Raw genomic sequence first — 25072 nt, forward strand, 5'->3', positions numbered from 1 at the left:
TTTTTCTTTAGTAATGGAAAATATTGTTTCGACTAATGAGTTTTTTCTCATTAGGTACATGTTAATCATCCCTAACAAAATATTCTAGATTTACACATTATCTTACTACACTTTTATTAAATTCAGACATGCTTTTTTGTCAAGACTTGGCTGACCAGTGAGCTTTTAGCTCTAATTATCAAGCAGTGTTTCAGGTATGCACCTTTATAGGCTTTTAATATTTTTAGAAGAGCTTGTCTGGGGATTAGGAAATGGGATAAGGGAACAAAGACCTTAGGAGATAACTGTTTCTGTGTCTCGAATCTTTCTCAAATTTTATTTTTGTTTTTGATGTAGTGTTCCATGATTCATTGTTTGTATATAACACCCAGTGCTCCATTCAGTACATGCCCTCTTTAATACCCATCACCAGGCTAACCCATCCCCCCACCCCACTCCCCTCTAGAACCCTCAGTTTGTTTCTCAGAGTCCATAGTCTCTCATGGTTCGTCTCCCCCTCTGATTCCCCCCCCTTCATTTTTCCCTTCCTATTATCTTTTTTTTTTTTAACATATAATGTATTATTTGTTTCAGAGGCACAGGTCTGTAATTCATCAGTCTTAAACAATTCACAGCGCTCACCATAGCACATACCCTCCCCAATGTCTATCACCCAGCCACCCCATCCCTCCCACCCCCCACCACTCCAGCAACCCTCGGTTTGTTTCCTGAGATTAAGAATTCCTCATATCAGGAGAAGGAAAGATGGCGGAGGAGTAGGGGACCCTATTTCATCTGGTCCCCGAAATTGAGCTGGATATCTACCAGACCACTCTGAGCACCCACGAAACCAGCCTGAGATGTAAGAAGATCTGGATCTCTACAAACAGAATATTGCAGGCAGTTGATTTTGAGGTACGAAGCGGGGAGCCCTGATTCCGCGGGCAGATATCGGAGGATAAATGGCAGCGGGAGGGAGCCTGGCCATGGGGATCCTACACCGCTGGTGAGCGACAGCCTCACGCACTATGGACGGGGCACAGACTCGCAGACCGGTAGTGGCGGGGAAAGGACTCTAGGGCAGCCCTCGGGGCAGGAACCCGGAGTGTCGGGGTAGTGCCTGTGAACTGCAGCCCCGGGGACGGAAACCCGGAGCAGCAGGGTCGCGCATGCTCGAACTGGGAGCGGCTGGCGGTTTTAGAAGCACAAAGGGCAGAGACATGCCCTGACCTGGAGGCAGGACTGGGAGTGCTGCGGAGGGGTGCACAACCCAGGACGCTGCAGTTTATAGCAGCATGGACAGAAACGGAGACAGTGTGGCCTGGAGAGCTCACTGAAGAACAGACTGCGGTCTCTCTGCTCTGAGGCAGAGGGTTGGAAACAGTCTCTTCTGCTCTGACTTGCGGATGAGATGTGGAAAGCCGCCAGAGAACAAAAGCCCCCAAAACTGATTACCGCTGAGCCCATCCCCCGCCACAGGGGGGCAGGGCAACTCCGCCCAAACGGTTGCCTGAGTAACAGTGCGGCAGGCCCCTCCCCTAGAAGACAGGCTGGGAAAACAAGAGGCCAGCAACCCTAAGGTCCCAAGAAAACAGGTGCATCTTGCTTGGGTTCTGGTCAATAATTTGGACTCTATACATTCCCTCAAACACCCATCAACAGAATGACTAGGAGGAGGAGCCCCCAAAATAGAAAAGACTCAGAGATCATGATTTATGCTGCAGATTTACAAATGGATGCAGATATAACCAAGATGTCGGAGATGGAATTCAGGCTAGCAATTGTGAAGACAATGGCTAGAATGGAGAAATCAATTAATGGCAACATAGAGTCTCTAAGGACAGAAATGAAAGCTGAATTGGCAGAACTTAAAAATGCTATCAATGAGATCCAATCCAATCTAGATAATCTAACAGCTAGGGTAACTGAGGCAGAAGAACGAATAAGCGACCTGGAAGACAATATAATAGATAAAAAAAGAGAAAAGAGGAGGCTAGGGAAAAACAACTCAGAATCCATGAAAATAGAATCAGAGAATAAGTGACATCATGAAGCGTTCCAATGTCAGAATAATTGGAATCCCGGAGGGAGTGGAGAGAGAGAGAGGGCTAGAAGATGTATTTGAGCAAATCGTAGCTGAGAACTTCCCTAATCTGGGGAATGAAACAAACATTCGCGTCCTAGAGGCAGAGAGGACCCCTCACAAGATCAAGGAAAACAGGCCAAAACCCCGGCATGTGATAGTAAAACTTGCAAATCTTAGAACCAAGGAAACCATCTGAAGGGCAGTTAGGGGGAAGAGATTCCTTACGTACAGAGGGAGGAACATCAGAATAACGTCAGACCTATCCACAGAGACCTGGCAAGCCAGAAAGGCCTGGCAAGACATATTCAGGGTACTAAGTGAGAAGAACATGCAGCCAAGAATACTTTATACGGCAAGGCTGTCATTTAGAATGGATGGAGAGATGCAGAGCTTCCACAACCGGCAGAAACTGAAAGAATATGTGACCACTAAGCCGGCCCTGCAAGAAATATTAAGGGGGGTTCTATAAAAGGAGAAAGACCCCAAGAGTGATATACAACAGAAATTTACAGGGATGATCTATAAAAACAACGTCTTCACAGGCAACATGATGAAAATTAATTCATATCTTTCAGTAATCACTCTCAACGTGAATGGCCTAAGTACTCCCATAAAACGGAACAGGGTTGCAGATTGGATAAAAAGACAGGACCCATCCATATGCTGTCTACAAGAGACTCATTTTGAACCTAAAGATACATCCAGACTGAAAGTGAAGGGATGGAGATCCATCTTCCATGCCAGCGGACCTCAAAAGAAAGCTGGGGTAGCAATTCTTCTATCAGACAAATTAGATTTTAAACTAAAGTCTGTAATTAGAGACACAGGACACTATATCATTCTTAAAGGGTCTATCCAACAAGAAGATCTAACAATTGTAAATATCTATGCCCCCAACATGGGAGCAGCCATCTACATAAGCCAACTGTTAACCAAAATAAAGAGTCATATTGATAACAATACGTTAATTGTAGGAGACCTCAATACTCCACTCTCAGCAATGGACAGATCATCTAAGCAGAAAATCAACAAGGAAACAAGAGCTTTGAATGATACATTGGACCAGATGGACCTCATAGATATTTACAGAACAGTCCACCCTAAAACAACAGAATACTCATTCTTCTCGAGCGCACATGGAACTTTCTCCAGAATAGACCACATATTGGGTGACAAATCAGGTCTCAACCGATACCAAAAGATTGAGATTATTCCCTGCATATTCTCAGACCACAGTGCTTTAAAACTGGAACTCAATCACAAGAAAAAATTTGGCAGAAATTCAAACACTTGGAAGCTAAAGACCACTCTGCTCAAGAATGTTTGGGTTAACCAGGAAATCAAAGAAGAATGTAAACAATTCATGGAAATCAATGAGAACGAAAACACATCAGTCCAAAACCTATGGGATACTGCAAAGGCGGTCCTACGGGGGAAATACATAGCCATCCAAGCCTCACTCAAAAAAATAGAAAAATCACAAATTCACCAACTAACTCTACACCTTAAAGAACTAGAGAAAAAGCAACAAATGATGCCTAAGCCAAGCATTAGAAGAGAAATAATTAAAATTAAAGCAGAGATCAATGAATTAGAAACCAGAAACACAGTAGATCAGATCAATGAAACTAGAAGTTGGTTCTTTGAAAGAATTAATAAGATCGATAAACCATGGGCCAGACTTATCCAAAAGAAAAGAGAAAGGACCCAAATTAATAAAATTATGAATGAAAGGGGAGAGATCACGACTAACACCAAGGAAATAGAAATAATTATTAGAAATTATTACCAACAACTATATGCCAATAAACGGAGCAATCTGGATGAAATGGAGGCCTTCCTGGAAACCATAAGCTGCCAAGACTGAAACAGGAAGAAATTGACAACCTGAATAGGCCAATAACCAGTAATGAGATTGAAGCAGTGATCAAAAACCTCCCAAAAAACAAGAGTCCAGGGCCTGATGGATTCCCTGGGAATTCTACCAAACATTCAAAGAAGAAATAATACCTATTCTACTGAAGCTGTTTCAAAAAATAGAAACAGAAGGAAAGCTTCCAAACTCATTCTATGTGGCCAGCATTACTTTAATCCCCAAACCAGGCAAATACCCCATCAAAAAGGAGAATTTCAGACCAATATCCTTGATAAATATGGATTCCAAAATCCTCAACAAAATCCTAGCTAACCTATTAGGTTATTAGATCCTATAATAGATTATAGGCTATTAGATCCAATAATACATTAAAAGGATCATCCACCACGACCAAGTGGGATTTATCCCAATGTGATAGAACACATTAATAAGAGGAGGGAGAAGAACCATATGGTCCTCTCAATTGATGCAGAAAAAGCATTTGACAAAATACAACATCCTTTCCTGATTAAAACTCTTCAGAGTATAGGGATAGAGGGAACATTCCTCAAGTTCATAAAATCCATCTATGAAAAACCCACAGCGAATATCATCCTCAATGGGGAAAAGCTGAGAGCCTTTCCCTTAAGATCAGGAACACGTCAAGGATGCCCACTCTCGCCACTATTGTTCAACATAGTACTAGGAGTCCTAGCAACAGCAATCAGACAACAAAAAGAAATAAAAGGTATTCAAATTGGCAAAGAAGAAGTCAAATTCTCTCTTTTCGCAGACGACATGATACTTTATGTGGAAAACCCAAAAGACTCCACCCCCAAATTACTAGAACTCATCCAGCAATTCAGTAATGTGGCAGGATACAAAATCAGTGCACAGAAATCGGTTGCTTTCTTATACACTAACAACGCAACTGTAGAAAGAGAAATTAGAGAAACGATTCCATTTACAATAGCACCAAAAACCATAAGATACCTCGGAATAAACCTAACCAAGGAGGTAAAGGATCTGTACTCTAGGAACTACAAAACACTCATGAAAGAAATTGAAGAAGACACAAAAAGATGGAAAAATATTCCATGCTCATGGATCGGAAGAATAAACATTGTTAAAATGTCTGTGCTACCCAGAGCAATCTATACCTTCAATGCCAGCCCGATCAAAATTCCAATGACATTTTTCAAAGTGCTGGAACAAACAATCCTAAAATTTGTATGGAATCAGAAAAGACCCCGAATCGCCAAGGAAATGTTGAAAAAGAAAAACAAAGCTGGGGGCATCACGTTTCCTGATTTCAAGCTATTTTACAAAGCTGTGATCACCAAGACAGCACGGTAGTGGCACAAAAACAGACATATAGGCCAATGGAACAGAATAGGGAACCCAGATATGGACTCTCAACTCTGTGGTCAAATAATCTTTGACAAAGCAGGAAAAAACATGCAATGGAAAAAAGACAGTCTCTTCAATAAATGGTGCTGGGGAAATTGGACAGCCACATGCAGAAGAATGAAACTCAACCATTCACAAAGATAAACTCAAAGTGGATGAAAGACCTCAATGTGAGACAGGAATCCATCCAAATCCTAGAGGAGAACATAGGCAGTAACCTCTTTGACATCGCCCACAGCAACTTCTTTCAGGATACATCTCCAAAAGCTAGTGAAACAAAAGCAAAAATGAACTTTTGGGACTTCATCAAGATAAAAAGCTTCTGCTCAGCAAAGGAAACAGTCAACCAAACAAAGAGGCAACCCACAGAAAGGGAGAAGATATTTGCAAATGACACTATAGATAAAGGGCTGGTATCCAAGATCTATAAAGAATTTCTCAAACTCAACACCCAAAAAACAAATAATCAAGTGAAAAAGTGGGCAGAAGATATGAAAAGACACTTCTCTGAAGAAGACATACAAATGGCTAACAGACACATGAAAAAATGTTCATCATCATTAGCCATCAGGGAAATCCAAATCAAAACCACATTGAGATACCACCTTACACCAGTTAGAATGGCAAAAATGGACAGGGAAAGAAACAACAAATGTTGGAGAGGTTGTGGAGAAAGGGGAACCCTCTTACACTGTTGGTGGGAATGCAAGTTGGTACAGCCACTTTGGAAAACAGTGTGGAGGTGCCTCAAAAATTTAAAAATAGAGCTACCCTATGACCCAGCAATTGCACTCCTGGGTATTTACCGCAAAGACACAGATGTAGTGAAAAGAAGGGCCATATGCACCCCAATGTTCATAGCAGCAATGTCCGCAATAGCCAAACTGTGGAAAGAGCCGAGATGCCCTTCAACAGATGAATGGATAAAGAAGATGTGGTCCCTCTATACAATGGAATAGTACTCAGCCATCAGAAAGGATGAATACCCAACTTTTACATCAACATGGATGGGACTGGAGGAGATTATGCTAAGTGAAATAAGTCAAGCAGAGAAAGTCAATTATCATATGGTTTCACTTATTTGTGGAACATAAGGAATAGCATGGAGGACACTAGGAGAAGGAAGGGAAATATTAGGGGTGGGTAATTGGAGGGAGAGATGAACCATGAGAGACTATGGACCTGAGAAACAAACAGGGTTCTAGAGGGAAGGGGGCAGGGGGGATTGGTTAGCCCGGTGATGGGTATTAAAGAGGGCACGTACTGCATGGAGCACTGGGTGTTATACGAAAACAATGGATCGTGGATCACCACATCAAAAACTAATGATGTATGGTGACTAACACAACATAATAAAATTAAAAAAAAAAAAAAGAATTCCTCATATCAGTAATCTTTAAAGAAAAAAAAGAAAAATTTTTAAAAGTTCTCTCATAACAACCATAATCTGCCTGATTTTGCTCTTGTCTAATACAGGGCTGCCATTACAAAAGAAAAGATTATTGTCTCAAGTACTCAGTTAATTCCGTGTTTGCCTTACATATGGTTCAGTGTTAGGTTCTCCCCAAATCATGAAGACCCTTGGCCAACCTCTATACCTCTTTTCTCTCTCTTAATATATGAGGAAACTAAGGGTAAGCAGTGCATTCATTTATCCAGGGACACATACTTGAATCTTATTTCTCTCCCTAGGGCCAACATGTTTTCTCTTTCTCCTCCCACACCACCCTAGACTCAACCAGCACCATCTCTCACCTGACAACTGCAGTTAACTGTTTTCTACACCCATTTTTGTTCTTTATCTCCATTCACAGAGGTCACTGCAGCCCGAGTGATCTCTAAGGAATGTAAATCTAATCATGAATTGCCCTCTAAAACTTTTTAAGAAAATATTTTTTATAGCAAGTTTTAGATTTAGAGCAAAACTGAACAGAAAATAGAGTCCCACATACCTCCTGCCCACCTCCAACTTACCCCTCTATCAACATCCCACACTAGAATGGTACATTTGCTATAACTGATGAACCTGTATTGGCATATCATTATCACCCCAAATCCATAGTCTACATTAGGGTTCACTCATTGTACCTTCTATGGGTTTGGACAAATGTATAATGATATGTATTCATGATCATGGTATCATACAGAGTAGATTCACTCCTCTAAATATCATGTTCTCCACCTATTCATCTCTCCCTCCCCCTAATCCCTGACAACTACTTATCTTTCTTACTGTCTCCATAGTTTTGCCTTTTCTAGAATATCATATAGTTGGGAATAATACAGTATTTAGCCTTTTCAGATTTGCTCTTTAACTTACTTAGTAATATGCATTTAAGTTTCCTCCATGTCTTTTCATGGCTTGAGAGCTTATTTCTTTTTAGTGCTGAATAATATTACATTGTCTGGATATCTTGGTTGCTGATATTCACTACTGAAGGACATCTTAGTTGCTTCCATGTTTTGGCAATTAGGAATAAAACTGCTATAAACATCTGTGTGCCGGTTTTTGTGTAGACATAAGTTTTCAGTTTATTTGGGTAAATACCCAGCAACATGAGTGCTGGATGGTATGGTAAAAGTATGTTTAGTTTTTAAGAAACTGCCACACTGTCTTCCAGAGTGACTACAATTTTGCATTCCACCAGCAATGAATGAGAGTTTCTGTTGCTTCACATCCTTGTCATTAGGTATTTGTTAGTGTTCTGGATTTTGGCCATCTCCTAGGTGTGTAGTAGTATCTCATTGTTTTAATTTGCTGATGACATATGATGCAGAACATCTTTTCATATGCTTATTTGCCATCTATCTTCTTTGGTGACATATCTATTCAGATCTTTTGCTCATTTTATTTATTTTTTTAAAGATTTTATTTATTTATTTGACAGAGACACAGTGAGAGAGGGAACACAAGCAGGGGGAGTGGGAGAGGGAGAAGCAGGCTTCCCGTGGAGCAGGTTGCCCAACGTGGGGCTTGATCCCAGGACCCTGGGATCACGATCTGAGCTGAAGGCAGATGCTTAACGACTGAGCCACCCAGGCACCCCTTTTTCACTCATTTTAAAAATCAGGTTGTTCATTTTCTTATTGTTGAGTCTAAAACTCTTAAAGAGTCATTGTATTAAGTCCCAGTCCTTAACAACTATCAACAAGATCCTGCTGATCTTCCCCATCTCTATCTTATTACAGTTTTGCCAATGTTTTTTTCTTTTTTTCGTAATCCCCTTCATCGATTCCACCCATCCCCCCATCTATCTCCCTTCTGGCAACCACCAGTTCTCTGTATTTTAAAGTCTGTTTTTTCCTTCTTCTTCTTTTTGGTGTTCATTTGTTTTGTTTCTTAAATTCTATGTATGAGTGAAATAATTACAGTATTTGTCTTTCTCTCATTGGCTTATTTCACTTAACCTTATACCCTCTGGGTCCATCCATGTTGGTGCAAATGGCAAGATGTCATTCTTATGGCTGAATAATATCCCATTGTATATGTACATACCACAACTTCTTTACCCATTCATCTATGGTTGGACACTTGGGTTGCTTCCACATTTTGGCTATTGTAAATAATGCTGCAATGAACAGAGGGGTGCATATATCTTTTTGAATTAGTGTTTTTGTTTTCTTTGGGTAGATACCCAGTTGTTGAATTACTGGATCATATGGTAATTTCTATTTTTAACTTTCAAAGGAACCTCCATACTGTTTTCTACAGTGCCTGCATCAATTTGCTTTCCCCTTTTTAAAAAGCTCTTCCTATGCTGCTCTTTCAAATCCTCGAATGTGCCCAGTTCTTTCACAACGGCTGTACCCCCTGCTTGCACCATTCATTTCACGTGCTCCTCTTTGCGTCAGCAGTTCCTTTCATCCTTTAGAATTTTGCTGAAACATGAGTTCCTTAGGAAAGTCTTCCCCATACCACAGGGTCAAGTCTGTTGTTACAAACTCTCAGAACCACATGTGATCCTGATCAGAAGGGTAATTATATGTCTAACATCTGTCTTTCACAGTAATCTAGAAGCTTTATGAGGTTAGGAACCGTCTTTGTTCCCACCATTGTGAGCTCAGTATTCAACATTGGCACAAGCTAGATGCTCAATAAATGTTAAATGCGCATTCGAGTGGTGATGGAAATAACTTATACAGTCCTCTGTAAAGTTGAGCAAATTACTGAGACAATCTATCTGTACTACTTGGTAACCTGTGTAAAGTCACAGGTCCAACTTGTTGCCTTTTTCCATATTCAAAATGGGAATAAATACCTCCCTAAATACAAGGATTATTATAAGGATATGTGAATTAATTAAGGAACAGTTTGGGAGGCTTTGACTCTGTAAATCCAATATGGTATTTGGGTTTTGGTAATCATGTGGGTAATTAATGCCTTGTGGTATATCTTAGAAAATTTAAGGTTTTCTTAAATTTCACGTATTTCTTAAGTAAAAAATATAGTAGCTGAAATTAAGCTTTTGGTGTTTTTTTTTGGTTAACCCTTAAATGATGTGGTTTATTATTTACCACGGTGTAATAAACCCAGGGAATAGTTTAATAAATTGAGTACTTTAGAGAAAGCTAGTTTATTTGATCTTTGGTGAAAACATCAATTTATATATTAATCTTCAACCAAAAAAATTTTTATTTTTATTCCAGTATAATTAACATACAGTTTTATATTAGTTTCAGGTGTACAATATAGGGATTCAACAATTCCATCTATTATTCAGTGCTTATCAAGATAAGTGTACTCTTAATCCCCTTCACCTGTTTCACCCATCACTCTCCCCCAACCCCAATCTGTTTGTTCTCTGTATGTAACAGTTTCTCTTTTGGTTTCTTTTTTTTCCCTTTGTTTTGTTTCTTAAATTTCACATATGAGTGAAATCATATGGTATTTGTCTTTCTCTGACTGACTTATTTCGCTTAGCATTATATTCTGTAGATCCATATTGTTGCAAATGGCAGGATTTCATTCTTTCTTATTGCTGAATAATATTCCATTGTGTGTGTGTGTATATATATATATCACATCTTCTTTATCCATTCATCTAATGATGGACACTTGGTTATCTATTGCAAATAATGCTGTAATAAACATAGGGATGCATATATCCTTTCAAATTCATGTTTTTGTATTCTTTGGGTAAATACTCAGTAGTCCAATTCCTGGATCATGTGGTAGTTCTATTTTTAATTTTTTCTTCCTATTTTTAATTTTTTGAAGGACCTCCATACTGTTTTCCTCAGTGGCTACATCAGTTTGAGTTCTCACCAACAATGCACGAGGGTTCCTTTTTCTCCACATCCTCGCCAACACTTGTTGTTTCTTGTGTTTTCGATTTTAGCCATTCTGACAGGTGTGAGATGACATCTTATTGTGGTTTTGATTTGCATTTCCCTGATGGTGAGTGATATTGTGCATCTTTTCATGTGCCTGTTGACCATCTATATGTCTTCTTTGGAGAAATGTCTGTTTGTGTCTTCTGCCCATTTTTTAATTGGATTATTTGGCTTTTGGTGTCAAGTTGTGTAAGTTCTTTATATATTTCAGATACTAACCCTTTTTAAGTTATGTCATTTGCAAATATCTTCTCACATTCAGTAGATTGTCTTTTAGTTTTGTTGATCAACCAAAAATTTTGTCCTAGAAATAATTATGCAGCCTAGAATTTTGGAAATTTAGTTCCTACTTGTAAAATCTGCCAAAAACAGATTCAACAGAGTGAATGTTTTCTCTTTTTAATTAATTACTTCAGGCTTTTCTCATACCAATCATAGAAATTTATCATCTCACCTTTTCCTGAAGAATGGTGATTACATTTCTGATCCTGAACTGTGTTTCCAACCATCAGACATCACTTGACTACTTACGACCAGTGGTCTAAAGTAATTTAATATTTAACATCATATGAGAATTGAAGGGGCAAAAACTAAGCTATATCCTACATAGCAAACATAAAATAATAGTTTTACATTTTTCTTGCTTTTACAAACTTAATGTCATTAATCGTTATTCTTAAAATTCCAAGCACACTCTACCTTATTCCAAAACTATTGAAGTTTAAACAAAAGCTATTCAGGGAATTAATCAGAACAAAGAAATGAACAACATACCATACTGAATATTAGCCTAAAAGCGTAATTTTTTTTTTAAGTAGTCTCTATACCCAACGTAGGGCTCGAACTCATGACCCTGAGATCAAGAGTTGCATGCTCTACCAACTGAGCCAGCCAGGCACCTAAAAGGGGTAGATTTAAATCAAAATTCTATCAGGTAATTTTCTCAGCTGTGACCCTGCATATTAAATATTATGAAATGTGCAAAGGACTCTGTCATACTGATTCATTAACAAAAAGTGCTTACTGAGTGCATAATTGAGCAAGGCCCTGTGCATATAGATCCCCATGCATAGAGTCACGAAGAATGGAACAATCTCAGGAGACCCATTTAACAAAACATTGAGGGGCGCCTGAGTGGCTCAGTCAGTTAAACGTCTGACTTTGGCTCAGGTCACGGTCTTAGGGTCCTGGGATTGAGCCCCACGTCGAGCTCCATGATGGGCTCCATGCTCAGTGGGGAGTCTCCTTGTCCCTCTGCCCCTCCCCCTGCTCGTGCTCTTTCTGTCTCTCTCTCAAAAAAATAAAATCTTAAAAAAAAAATTGAAAATGTATAGAAAAGACCTCTGTGATGGCTTCTGCATTTTTCAGATTACTCAAAGAAAAGATGTTGGCAATGCAAGTTAAAATAGGTATTTTATTGAGAAACTCGCTTTGTCAGTGAGAGTAAAAGTTACAAATATTTTCATTTAACAAAATTAGCATATCCATAATCTTAAAAACATCCCTAAAAAGCCTTTGCTTATCTGAAACCTCAGATCAGTCAGATCCAGGGTTTTCTCTTAGTGTTTCCCATGGAAAAAGATGCTGCTCATTCCCTTCATGCAAATAACAGAACATGTGAAGTATGACTTGTTCACAAAACAAATTCTCCAGTTTGAGTTGCCTGCATGCATGTGAATTAATATCTGTACTGCTGTCACTATAAAAGTCTCCTGGTATAACAGTGAGGCTTTATGCTTACTCCTGAGCATTCTGAGACTTATAATGTGGTCATATGAAAAAAAGGGTCTTGCCGCAAGATAGTTCTGCTGAAAAAACATCTCCATTCCCTAATCATAACATAAAGTTGGTACAGGTTAATACTACACAATAAAGTATAATTTACTTGTTAAATACACCAGGCTTCCATGCAGATTTTTAAAAAAAAATTACATATTTGTTGCATTAAAAGGGCAATGATTTAAATCTATAAATTATTTTCTAAATGGCTTTTACATGAGACATTAAAAGTATGAGAAAAATAAATATTTGAAACATGTTTTAAATAAGTTAAACCAGTACTGACACCTAACAAGTAGAGGTTCAAGGGTCATGTGAATAGATCTCTTTTTAATTTATTGAAGATAAAGCTTATCTGAGGGCAACACTGAATAATTTTCAAGTTTATAGATTTTTATACATGGATACTTTAAAAAGACTAAATTCTAGATGTAAAAGTAGGATGTTAGGTTTAGAATTTTTAAATCTTGACTTGAACTATATAGATTTTTTTCTTTTTAACTACAGGGAATAAAGTGATAGGGCTATCCTTCTGCACTGTGATGCTTTGTGCAAACACCAGAATTGATATATGACAATAATTTTGTTGATAAAATTTAAACAAAACTGCTGAAATTATTTTTAGTACAAAAGTTAAAGATTAGACTTCTGTTGATGGATTTTGGAGATAATATTTATGGTGGTTCTTCTTCACTTCCTGTGGCACAGATTAGTATTTTGGATACAAAAATAAGAAAAGATGAACTTCTAGTTCATCTAAAAACTTCTAGTTTTTAATGAGTACTATTTGTCAAGAAAACGGGAAAAAGAGAATAAGAAGGACTTTTATCAGAATCATTAAAATTCTTTTTCAGGAGGTGCTATCAATAAGTGCAAAGTTATCATAATTTAACGTCCATTTCCTGCCAGCAGTATACCTGCCAAATTTGGCAATTTAAAGCAATAGTACATTGGATGTTGACTTTGAAATTATAGCAAACAGATGTGGGGAGCAATGTTTTAAAATGTTGGCATAACTAGTTTATAGTAATTATTATATTTATTATCAGAACTTTAAATTTTGACTTGGTTTTCTCTTTTTCCTAAGTCAGTTTCCTGTGTGTTTTCCATAGACATGAAATCACAAAATGTTCGCATGGGGTGGGAACACATCTCACCAAATTTTACAGAAGAGGCAACTGAGGCTCAGAGAGATTATGATTTGCCCAAGGTCACACAGCTAATAAGAAACAGATCTGGGGCTAGAATATGGCCCAGGGTTGTCTCCCTCATAATTTAGGTCTTAGGGGATGGGGATGAATGCTCAATCTCTTTATATGTTTCCTGTGGGGGTGTGTTTGCATTAATAGCAGGAGGACTCTGTTCAGGGCTCTTTTGAAGAAATCTATAAAACAAGTACTCGTCCCGAAATTCATACTCGTTGGTAATATGTTGGATGACTCCCCCTTGCACCAGTCTATCTCCATATATCACAGCTTCCCCGCGGTCGGAGGCAAGGCCGACTTCAATGAGCCAGTTCACCATGTCACAGCCACAGAAGGTCCCGACAGATGTCTTTGCACCACACCTGTATGTCAAAGGAATGATTCACCCATATGTTCTGTAAACCCGGTATCAGCACTGCATGATAGAGGACAAGCAAGGAAAAACAGGAGACAGGGAAACACAGCATGATAGTTAAAAGTGTGGCAGGAATGAAACTATTCTGAATATAAAGGGTTTGTTAACTCACCTGACCCTAGAAAGATCCACCAGAAAAAAATAAAATATGCCAATAATGCTTGTGAAAACAGAAACATGTAAAAAAAAATGACATAAGTAAATGCATCTACGAAGAAGCATTCTTTTTATAGTAGCTGGTCTTTTATGATCAGATTCATTCGGTAGACAGCTGAATAGTGTTCATTTTATAAGTTATACTCTTAGGTATAATAAGTAACTAAATTGTCTCAGGAACATTTAATAATATTTTTTACAAGCTCTTAAGAAGTGACTATTTTTACTAAACTACTCAAATCACACATCATTATTTTCTGTTTATCACAGTGCCTACAAACAGTCTTTCTTCTTGCCTTCAGCAGCAAGACATTCTTACTGATACGCTTGTCAAGAATTTGCATTAGGAAGTAAGGAAGGAATAAGTGTGATCTGTCTTGCTACAAATGTAAGGTCTTTAAAATGATGATGAATCTATTTCTTGATTATTTAAAATCTGTCTTGCTAATGCAAATGTGGGGTACCTCACATATGAACAAATAAATAAGGGGAAGGGAAATGTTAAAGAACCAGTTCAATGAATTCTGTAGGTTTTCATACAAATATGTAAGAGACAACATGAATCTGTCCACAAGCATTAGTCAAGCTGTAAAACCTGAAGTGCTTGACAACAGGAAACAGCAGATGAAAATCAAGATGAAATGAGAAATAGGTGACAAACATTTTAGACCATTTAACCACCAAGGAGTATAGCGTTTCATAGAAAAATTAGAAAAGAGGTTAATATACATGAAAAATCTTTTCAAGTACATAAATCAAAATATTTTAACATCAGTATTTTGCTTAGTAATAAGATATCTTAATTTATGCTTTGCCACGCAAACATCACTTTGAAAAAAAGCCTGAATATTACCACCTCTGTCTGATCCTTCTCCCTGCTTGTTGATTTTTAACTTATAGCCTAACAAACACCTTGTAATCCCAGACACCAACTGAATAGCACTTGCTTCCTGATAACTGACCAGGAAGCTCCAAGCGCAGTGCATGGAACTGTACAGAAAGCAGAGAATGTGCCGTCATATAGGACGCACAGCAGCACCATCAGCCAGTGTCCGCTCAGCTAGAAGCAAGAGCCATGCTTCTGACAGTAGGCAGTCACGGTGGGCCTTTCTGAAGTGGAGTGCCCTTTCTTCCTTTAAAAAAAACAATTGTAAATTGTTGGAACTAGCCACAGATGGAACTTTGAAGTAATTCTGTTTGGCTCTTTAAGGGTAAGAAACTAACTTTTCTTCATAGTTCACCATTTCCAGAAACTGAGCTTGGACCATCATATAGATTTTGCTATCCACTTCAAAGACATGTTATCTAACTTCAAATAAGAGGAAAACAAAGGTTTAGAGAATCGAACTGGCCTGACGTCACATAGCTAGTAAGTGGCAGATTCAGGACCTGGCCTCTGGTATCAGTGCGCAACCAGTGAGTCCCCTTTCCACTAGCTATACCAGGCCTCCTTTTGGTTATAATAAAATATACTGGCATAAGAGGTTAAATATATCACCCTGAATGGTAATCTGCATAAATTTTTAAATACGTAGTTATACACATAAACATATTTGGTTATGTTGTGTTTTTTTTCCTCTTTTATGACAACCAAAAATCATGGCACTTTAACATTCATTTCCTGCTGCATCCTCCATACCTTGAGGATTAGAAGAATAAATATGACGTCATAGACTGAAGATTAGGACTTGAAGGGAAAAATAAGCAGCCGAATTAATTAAAATACAAATTTCATTTCATTTTTTTGACAATGTCATTAATAATATGAAATAACATACCACTAGGAGATGGAGAATAGAAAGCCACTTCTAAATCCAGTGTATCTCATAGCTTTGTGAGACACTAATGGCCAACCTGAAGTGAATGTTAATATTTCACAACATCTTGGTTCATTCTAAATTAGTTTTCACATTTTATATGGAAATCGGCAGTTATATAACATTTAGAAAGTGTAAAAATCTTATATATTCTGTTTCTTAAACTATAAACTGACCCATAGCTATTTTCACTTTTACATGTAAACATGCTATTGAAAATAACAACCATGTAGTTAGTTAAAACCACATTACTTAGCCTGTTACAAACCAAAATTAATCATCTAAAATATAATTATCTGGAATTTGTACTTACCTTCTTTCCTTGACAATGTTTCGGATGCAGAGGTCACGGTGATAATGGATAAATTGCTGACAGGTCATTTTTATTTCCTCAGGAACAGGAGAACCCCTGTTTTCTGCTGTCTCTTTATTATTCCATAGGAATTCAAGTCTAAAAACCAAAATTTATGGAGGCCACTTTTAAGGAAATGAAAGCACTGAGAGAAAACCCCTTCTTGCTTATCACCCCATCAACACGGCTCTTTCAAAGCTAACATCTAAAACATCCAGATCTCATTAGTCTCCGAGGCAAAGACATAACCTGCACTTGGTTTCCTGGTCCAAGCAGGTAGGGTGGGGTTGAGGTGAGGCAGGGTGGGAGACTTGAGACTTGAACGTTTTATAAACCCTCCTGACATATTTGATCCATTTCAGTTTCTGCCAATAAATGAAGTTCTTTTCTTATTCTACATTCTACTGTTTTAAGTTGCAAGAATTACTTACAGAGATCAAGTATTTTATTTAATCATTTTCCAATTTCAGTACCAAAGAGACAAATACTAGGATCTGGAATACAGCACATTTCTGTTTCTGTCACCTTGGACAATAGATCTGTTGACTATTTTACCTGATCAACATTATGAAGCTGTTAACTAAATTCAATGACTTTCCTATTACACTTTTCCTCCTTAATGAAATGATTATGACCCTAGCAACTGCATCTTAATAATGTGATGATGTTAATGATGACAAAAAAGAAGAAGGAGAAGAAAGAAGAGTGACCATATACTGGGTACTTTTTATATAGTTGGTTGGATAAATTCCACTAGTACTTCTAATTTCTACTAATTTTGACTTTGAAAACAAATGAGGATACACAAAGACTTGTGCCCCCCTTTCCTGCCACTCCCAAGTTGGAGAATTCCCACTTCATTATTATATTCACACTATCACTGTTATTATAAAGAAATTCCCAATCGGAATCTAAAGAAACTCTTCACCAAGCAAATAAAAAACAAAAGTTTAGCAAGAAGAGAATTTAAGTTTTCTATAAATTGTCAGTTTGATAGAAAGAGAAATCCTATTGTCAAAGGAGAACCTATATTGTCAAATACAGACCTTTGGGGGCACACCATCTATTATTTCCATTTCTTTTTTTTTTTTTATTTCCATTTCTAAATACACTTCCAAGTTTCATTTTACTTTATGTAGTTAATGGCATAGGTAGAAGTCAGCATCCATCAATTCTTGGTAAAATGCAAATGACAATGTTGGATTAATAGGAGTTCTTCCAACATTTTCTCTGCAGTTATTTACAACAGATATGTGAATCAACATATAACCTTTCTGCAGTGTTTAATTTACCCTTTCTGTAGTCTCCTAGCGTTACTAAAGGCTTAAAAATATCAGTATCTTAATAGAATGGCCTTGTCATTACCTTTACCGATACAGGTTTATTTCAAAACTAAATTTACCTTCTTTTGAAAGGCAGAATGATTAAATGTTTGTCCAATCCAAAGATGCCAAAGGAAATAAATCCCTATGGAAGAAGAAAAGTTATAGTTATGAGTTCAACACTAGAACATTAAGACTGGGAAGTTATGGAAGTCACCATATTTAGTGCTGAGGGAAGCAAATCCATAGTGATTAGAGCAATATTGTAAGGCAGGCCCTCTAAAGTTTAATGCCTGGAGGCAGTTATGATACTTGGCTGCCTCTTTCCAGTCACCTGTCCTACGAATTATGTTGGATAACCGGTTTAAACCAGTACTGAGCGATCACATCTTCATGCTAGCTTACTGAAGAAAAATGGAAATATTTAAAAGTTTTATGTCGGGGTGCCTGAGTGGCTCAGGCGTTAAGCGTCTGCCTTCGGCTCAGGTCATGGTCCCAGGGTCCTGGGATCAAGCCCCGCGTCGGGCTCCCCGCTCCGCGGGAAGCCTGCTTCTCCCTCTCCCACTCCCCCTGCTTGTGTTCCCCCTCTCGCTGTGTCTCTCTCTGTCAAATAAATAAATAAAATCTTTAAAAAAAAAAGAAATTAATGTTAGGGTAAAAAGTGCGGGACTCTTTACTGATAAATGTTAACTGACTTGGTTGATTATTAAAACCCCGTGATTTCAAACACAATATTTTTTTCAACCCGATACTTAATCTGGGGACTAATATTCTCTAATTTTTGAACTTTACACATAAAAATATCTTCCCAATACATAAAACATCACTTACTCTTAAATATCCATTTTAATAGTGACATAAAAACAATAGCACCTATTATATTAGTTCTTCATGGAATTTTAGTTTCTAATTTGTAAACTGGGAATGATAATGTCTACTTTGTAGGTATTCTTGTGACGTTTAAGCAAGATGACTAAAGTATCATGCTTAATAATGGTTGGCATATAGTAGTAGGTCCTCAAGGAATGGTAACCAACTATCCCTGGCCAAAATTTATTTATCTACCACATGATTTTCTAAAAAGATTTAAGTACCTATTGTTCAAGAAACATTGAAATGTAAATGAAATGATGTTCATCAATTTAAGTGATGAAACTAAAGGCTCAGAGAAGGTAAGTCTTCTTCCCAAAGTGACTTATTAAGACCATCACAAAGTTTAAAAAGAAGCTGGAACATCTTGTCCCTGCTTAAATTATCATTCTTTATTTTAAAACCAAAGCAAAAAACGATTTGGTGTTTCTGACTGAAACACTGTGGGTGCATTCTGAGGACTTGAACCAACACGGAGACCGGCAGCCCCTGCCAGCTGTCATGTACCAGCAGCCGGCAAACCAACTAAACCCTTTCGATTTAAAAGAAAACAACAACATCCGCACCACTGCCCCCCAAACAGCCCATCCAGGAAAACAGAAAAAAGCCTTCCAAGTTCTCAGGGAATAAATACCTGGCCAAAGTTAAACACAGCACAGAAAAACTGTAACTCAACATAGAGTCTTCCAGGTTCTTGGTTGAATAGCCACCACAAACAACTGGAAAGATTCTGTAAAGGAAGGTGAAAATAGTATTTTAAAATGAAGCTAGCTCATAATTTCTCTCTATCCAGAACACAGTACAATAACTTATCTGCTTAATAATCAGGCAGAAAAAGACTAAAAGGAAAAACACCGACAGAATATAGAGGCTTTGTCTTTTGAACAAGAGGTGTCAACCTCTCCTCTTGACAGATGTCATTCAAACAGCATCTAATTTGATCAGACTTGAAGCAAGAAGACATGCGCCATAATACAGAAGCTTACATAATACATCAGGACTGCCGACTAGCCTAAGACAGGACTGATTTTAAAATTAGTTCTACACAATCAAAACAATCACATCGCTAAGCAGCCGTTCTTGGCAGCATTTACTTTTTGATTATTTTTCTTAAACAGCAGTTAAAATGGTGCTGGCTGATAGCATTCTATGTAACAAGCATCCCCACGTAAAAAGGTTTCTTCATACGTTATATGGTCCATCTTCCATCTCTAGGCAAGTTACACTTGAACCATCTCAAAGAATTATATAATAGTAACTGATAATTCACAAAAGAGGACATAAAACTAATTCTAAAAGCCCCTAATAATCAGAGAAATGCATTGAAAAAATAAAGTGCTATATTTCACTTACAAAATTATCAAATTTTAAAATTTATAACATTCAGTGCTGGTGAGAGTACTTTTACAAATCTATACTACTCCTTCAGAAAACAATTTGATAGAATGCATCCAAAGGCACTGAAATATTTGTACTCTTTGATCCAGATTTCCCAACCTTGAGAGTCTATCATATGGAAATATTGCATGGAGATGTTTATTTAAGCATTTTGAAGAACTAGGAATAATCATCCCTAAGAAAGTGGTTGAGAAAATGATAATGTATCTCCTCTATGGTTTATTAAGGAGCCATTTAAAGTAACAGTTCGGAACAACTGCGTAGCAAGATGAAAATGGTTGACATAGGTGACAAAGCAGGGTATAAATCTGTATGACAATTAGAACAATGAAAAAATGTATTAAAAATAGAAGGTGGTAATCTCACAACTATCTATTGTATGAAGTGGTTGTGTTATTTTCATAACGAAAAATTCTGTTTAAAAGCTTATTTATCTGAGGAATGTCTCCTGCGAGACCACGTAGGCATTTACCCACTGAGGTCAGTCTTGGAAGGAATACGTTAGAATAAGTGGCCCCGTACACAGCGTGGAGATACCTGGTTTTACCAGATTCTAGGTTCAGAGAATAGAGTAAACGACTCTAAGCAGAAGAGGCTATTGGGGCATTTAGGCAGCAGAGTGTTGTGAATTCTTCATTCCCCTTGCTCCCCAAAACAGCTCAAGATCAGGATTCAGATTGGCCTCGCTGCCACCCACCCCTCCCAGAAGCAGCAACTAAGTTTCCCCCAGATGCCTGAATAAAATCTTTTCCAAACATTTAAAGAAATGGCCCCCAAACAAAAATCAGAAGAAACATTTACAGCAAACAGGCCAATAATGAGAAGTAAACACAGCAACACATGACGAGTCAGTTGCTGGTCTCCACTCTGTAGATACTGCTCTTCTTCCTGGACTAACATGCAGGTCTGGGAGTTACAGCGACTCACACAATGATCATCTATAAGACAGTAAGTACAACAATTTGTAATCAGAGCTTTTTATTTGAATGCATTTTAAATTCATAATGACTTTCGAAGCAAACCAGCGCATATGCACATTCAGCTCAGCATCAGTATATTATTTTAGATGAAATCTGAGGAAGGCTCCTTCATGTGGTCTCAGGAGAGTTCTACTTGTCAAGTGGTTTCATCTGACAAAATACAAGTAGGATGCCATAGTTCCCTTCTACACTATTTAACGGTATAACACATATATTTTTTAAGACCAGGTTTACTCTATCTACTTATAGAATTTTTCTTTTCTTTTTTTTTTTTTAAGATTTTATTTATTTATTTGACAGAGAGAGAGCAAGAGAGGGAACACAAGCAGGGGGAGCCAGAGAGGGAGAAGCAGGCTTCCCGCCCAGCAGGGAGCCCGACGTGGGGCTCGATCCCAGGACCCTGGGATCATGACCTGAGCCGGAGGCAGACGCTCAACTGACTGAGCCACCCAGGCGACCCCTCTACTTATAGAATTTTCTACACCAAGAACACACAAATACTTTTTATTAAAGTAGGATCATACAAAGGCACAGTTTGGCAGCATGCTTTTTTTTTTTACTTAACAACACTGGGTGATTCCCTCATGCCATTAGCTGTTATTATAGCCATTAGCTATACATTATAAATATATATATCTTAATTTCTTTTTTTAAGGCTCAATTAATAGCTCATGTTTCATCTGTAACAAATCTACATATTGGTCACGGATATCCTAGTTTGGCTAACTGTAACACAAATGTACTACTCCCCCTTGCCTTTCATTAAAGAGTTTAAAATCTGCCTTAGAAAAGACCTTTAAGAAATCAAAACTGTTATACACCATTCTGTTGACATGCAGAAGCAAGTCCAAATCACAGGTATGACCCTTCTCTGGCCTAGACTAGCTAGAGGGGAGGGGCCTTTCTCAAGAAACCTGTGTTCTCCTGCCTCAGCTCCACTATGTCCATGGCCCCCAAAGCAGGGGAAAACATTTTTTACAAAATGGATGTCTAGTCTAACATACAGTCTGATTTTAAAAAGTCAAAGATGAAAACTACAATTTTATAGCTCTTAACCCTCAAGGTAACCATAAAAATCTGTATTTCCTAGAGCCCCTTTCCAGAAAGGGACATATGCAGTCATTAAATGTGGTCCAACATTGTGGCTTACGGCACGGGGGAAGCGCACAGTGTTGCTATGTGAAAAGAAAGCAGGCTGCCAAACTGTCTCTCTAGTATGATCCTACTTTAATAAAAATTATTTGTGTATATCTTAGTGTACAAAAATTCTATCAGTATATATAATAAACCTGGTCTTAAAATACTGCATACAGATATTACAAAAATGGATAAAAATAAATTTTATTATCTTTCATTTGCCTTTTTTACACATTGCAACATTGATTTTGCCTTTGTGCTGTGCCGGTGTTTTGGGGATGAGGAATTAATTATACTGCTAAGCTCTAAAAATTCTTACTTGTTCATGGTTTGATTTCCTCTAGCCTTTCTTTATTTCAGGCGTAAGGAATGATACTAAATTATATGAGTAGATGAAGTCCATATGTGATGGCTTTCTTTCTATATGACTTTTACAAAATAGGATCAGAAAATGAAAGAAGCTCCTATATAAAAGACTTTTCAGGAATCAGCATTATTCATGAAGAAAATGACAGATAAGAAAAGCATAATTTCCGGAGACAAAAAAATTGTTAAATTACATATTGAATTTGTTGACAGACTTTACTATTAGGTATATTGTGTAGGGAGAAAACATAAGGAGAAAAGCCTTGAGAATTATGATGTAAAGTAAAGAAACATTAGTTTAGGAAAGTGGCATACAAAAACTGAAAGACAGTTTAACTGAACACCAAATGGGGTTTCCTAGCAGAAAGTCAGTGAAGGCCCAACATCTGATATATTTTCACTTCTTTCTATAGAAATGTGAGTTCCACTATTTAAGATTCATTACTAGCCAGTAGACAGCAGCCAAATATAAACCCTGCTTGCCTAATAACAACCACTACTACTGCAACTATGTTTAATGAGCATTTACTATGTATTCCACACACTGTGCTAAGTGATTTGCATACATCCTTATTTATAATCCTCACATTTCTTAAATAAAAGTGAAATGCCTTTGACAACAATACAGTTGACATATATTTCACCATGTCTTAAGAGGGCTTTTGGGGGTTTCCCTTTCTAACTTAATTACAAATAAGCATAATCAACTGAAAGTGCATTGCAATTTCACATAAGTGTGTTCAGTTGTTTTAAATAATTTGAATTCCATTGTGCGTGCATGGGGATGATCCAAGATGGTGGCATAGGAAGACCCTGAACTCATCCCCCATAGATACACCAAATCTACCACTCTATATGGAATAACTCCCACCTAAAAAGAACTGAAACTAGCTGGCCCGCTTCCTCCACCACAAGGGAAAAATGGCCACATCAAGCCAGGTAGGAAAGGCAGAAATGCAATCTCACCAAAAAGCTCACCCTGGGTACAGTGACTCACAATAGGGAAGGATCTCACAGGCTTAGAACTTCCTGAGGAGTGAGGGGATTGTGCTCCACATCAGGGACCCCAACCCTTGGGACCTGTACCAGACATATGAGGCCCCAAGAAAGTCTGGTTCTGGAAACATGGGGCTTATGTCCAGGGGGCCCAAGGGCTACGGGGATCTGAGATACTCCTTTTGAGGGGCTCATGCATGGACTCACCCATCTGGGGAACCAGCACAAAGGCAGCTGTTTGAGAAGTGACTAGATTATATGTGAAGGAGATTCAACTGCTAATCTTAAAAGATTCACTGGAATTTTTCTTGTGGATGGAGCTGCTAGAGAGTGCCAGTTTTCACACTCTCCCTCTACCTTGCCAGGGTAGGCAGGTGCGTGCAAACATAACATGGCTCAAACCAAGGCACGTCCCTCCCAGAATGCTCTTCTCCAGCTCTGCTAAAATTGCAGGTGTGCCCCGCCCCGGACGCTCTTTCCTGGCACAGGCCTGTCCCACACCCAACACTCTACTGCAGCCTTGCTAAAGCTGGTGGGTGAACTCAGTCCACACAGAGGCCACCCACTTGCCTGGCTCTGGTGGCTGCGGAGGCTTGTGCTTCTAGGCTCCACAGGTTTGTAACATTTGGAAAGATAGTTCTGGATAGGATACCACATCCTGGGCAATACACAGACAGCAAACTGAAATACACCCCCAGAGTGCACATGAAAAAGACCCATTTGATCGCCCAGGAGCTTTAACCTGAGGGACAGGCTTCAGGTTAAAGCCACACATCTAAAGGCTACAGAAGCACTCTGGAGGATGCAGGCAGAGACAGCATCTGTGCAAACCCCACCCCCCACCTCGGCCTTGCCACAGCTCACTGGTATCTCCCAGAAAGGATCTTTTACACTTGACTGAAGCCCTGATTCTTGGCAATTGCACCCAGGTGATACCTTCAGATCTCCTGGTCTAGAGGTCAGCAGGGTCTACGATTGTGGTCCCACAGGACTGTATATATTTGCATACTTTAAGAGCTGCTGCCTGAGAATCTGGCTTCCAATCAGCCTGAATCTAGGTCCCTCCCTTCGCACCCGTCCTAGCCACCCTCAACAACTGGGACTATCAAGAATAAGTCAGGCTAGACAATCACAAAGGGTCTAGAGACAACCAAGAGCTAGGGCAAGGTTGAAAACAGACTGGTGGTTATCAGAGGGGAAGGGGGTTAGGGGAGGGTGAAAAGAGTGAAGGGGGTCAATTGTATGGTCACGGATGGTAACTAGACTTATTGTGGTGATCACTGTGTAATATGTACAAATATTGAACTATTATGTTGTACACCTTATACTAATATAATGCTACATACCAATCTTAGCTCAAACAAATAAACTGAAATTCAGACCACAAATGTAATTCAGTCTTCTACTCTGTATGTCAAAGTTCATTACTTTCAAAGATTTTTCTTATTTTATAAGAAAGGGTATATTTAAAGTCTATAGATTCAAAATGTAATTAAGCACTAATTGGTCCTGGCCCCGAAGGAGATGAGTGGGGGAAAAGTCTTAGCTGCTAAAATAAGAAAAGAGTCCCTCACCAAAAAAATGGTACTTGGGGCAAACTTCTTGGAATTATCAC

The 25072-nt window shown here is 38.3% G+C and overlaps 1 protein-coding gene across 1 annotated transcript in view; it reads right to left on the minus strand.

Annotated features, from left to right (window-relative positions):
- Positions 1–13496: 13496 nt before the first annotated feature.
- Positions 13497–25072, minus strand: part of GPR155 (G protein-coupled receptor 155) — a 41700-nt gene continuing 30124 nt past the window's right edge. The window contains exons 12-16 of the mRNA XM_021702963.1: positions 20780–20916; positions 19215–19310; positions 17791–17855; positions 16350–16487; positions 13497–14010 (exon numbers count right to left, since the gene is read on the minus strand). Of these exons, the coding sequence (XP_021558638.1) occupies positions 13719–14010; positions 16350–16487; positions 17791–17855; positions 19215–19310; positions 20780–20916 (728 nt within the window). The 3' untranslated portion in view covers positions 13497–13718. The remainder of the gene's footprint in view (positions 14011–16349; positions 16488–17790; positions 17856–19214; positions 19311–20779; positions 20917–25072) is intronic.

The sequence above is a fragment of the Neomonachus schauinslandi genome, chromosome 3 (genome assembly GCF_002201575.2).
Source record: "Neomonachus schauinslandi chromosome 3, ASM220157v2, whole genome shotgun sequence".
In the NCBI taxonomy this organism is placed as follows: domain Eukaryota; kingdom Metazoa; phylum Chordata; class Mammalia; order Carnivora; family Phocidae; genus Neomonachus; species Neomonachus schauinslandi.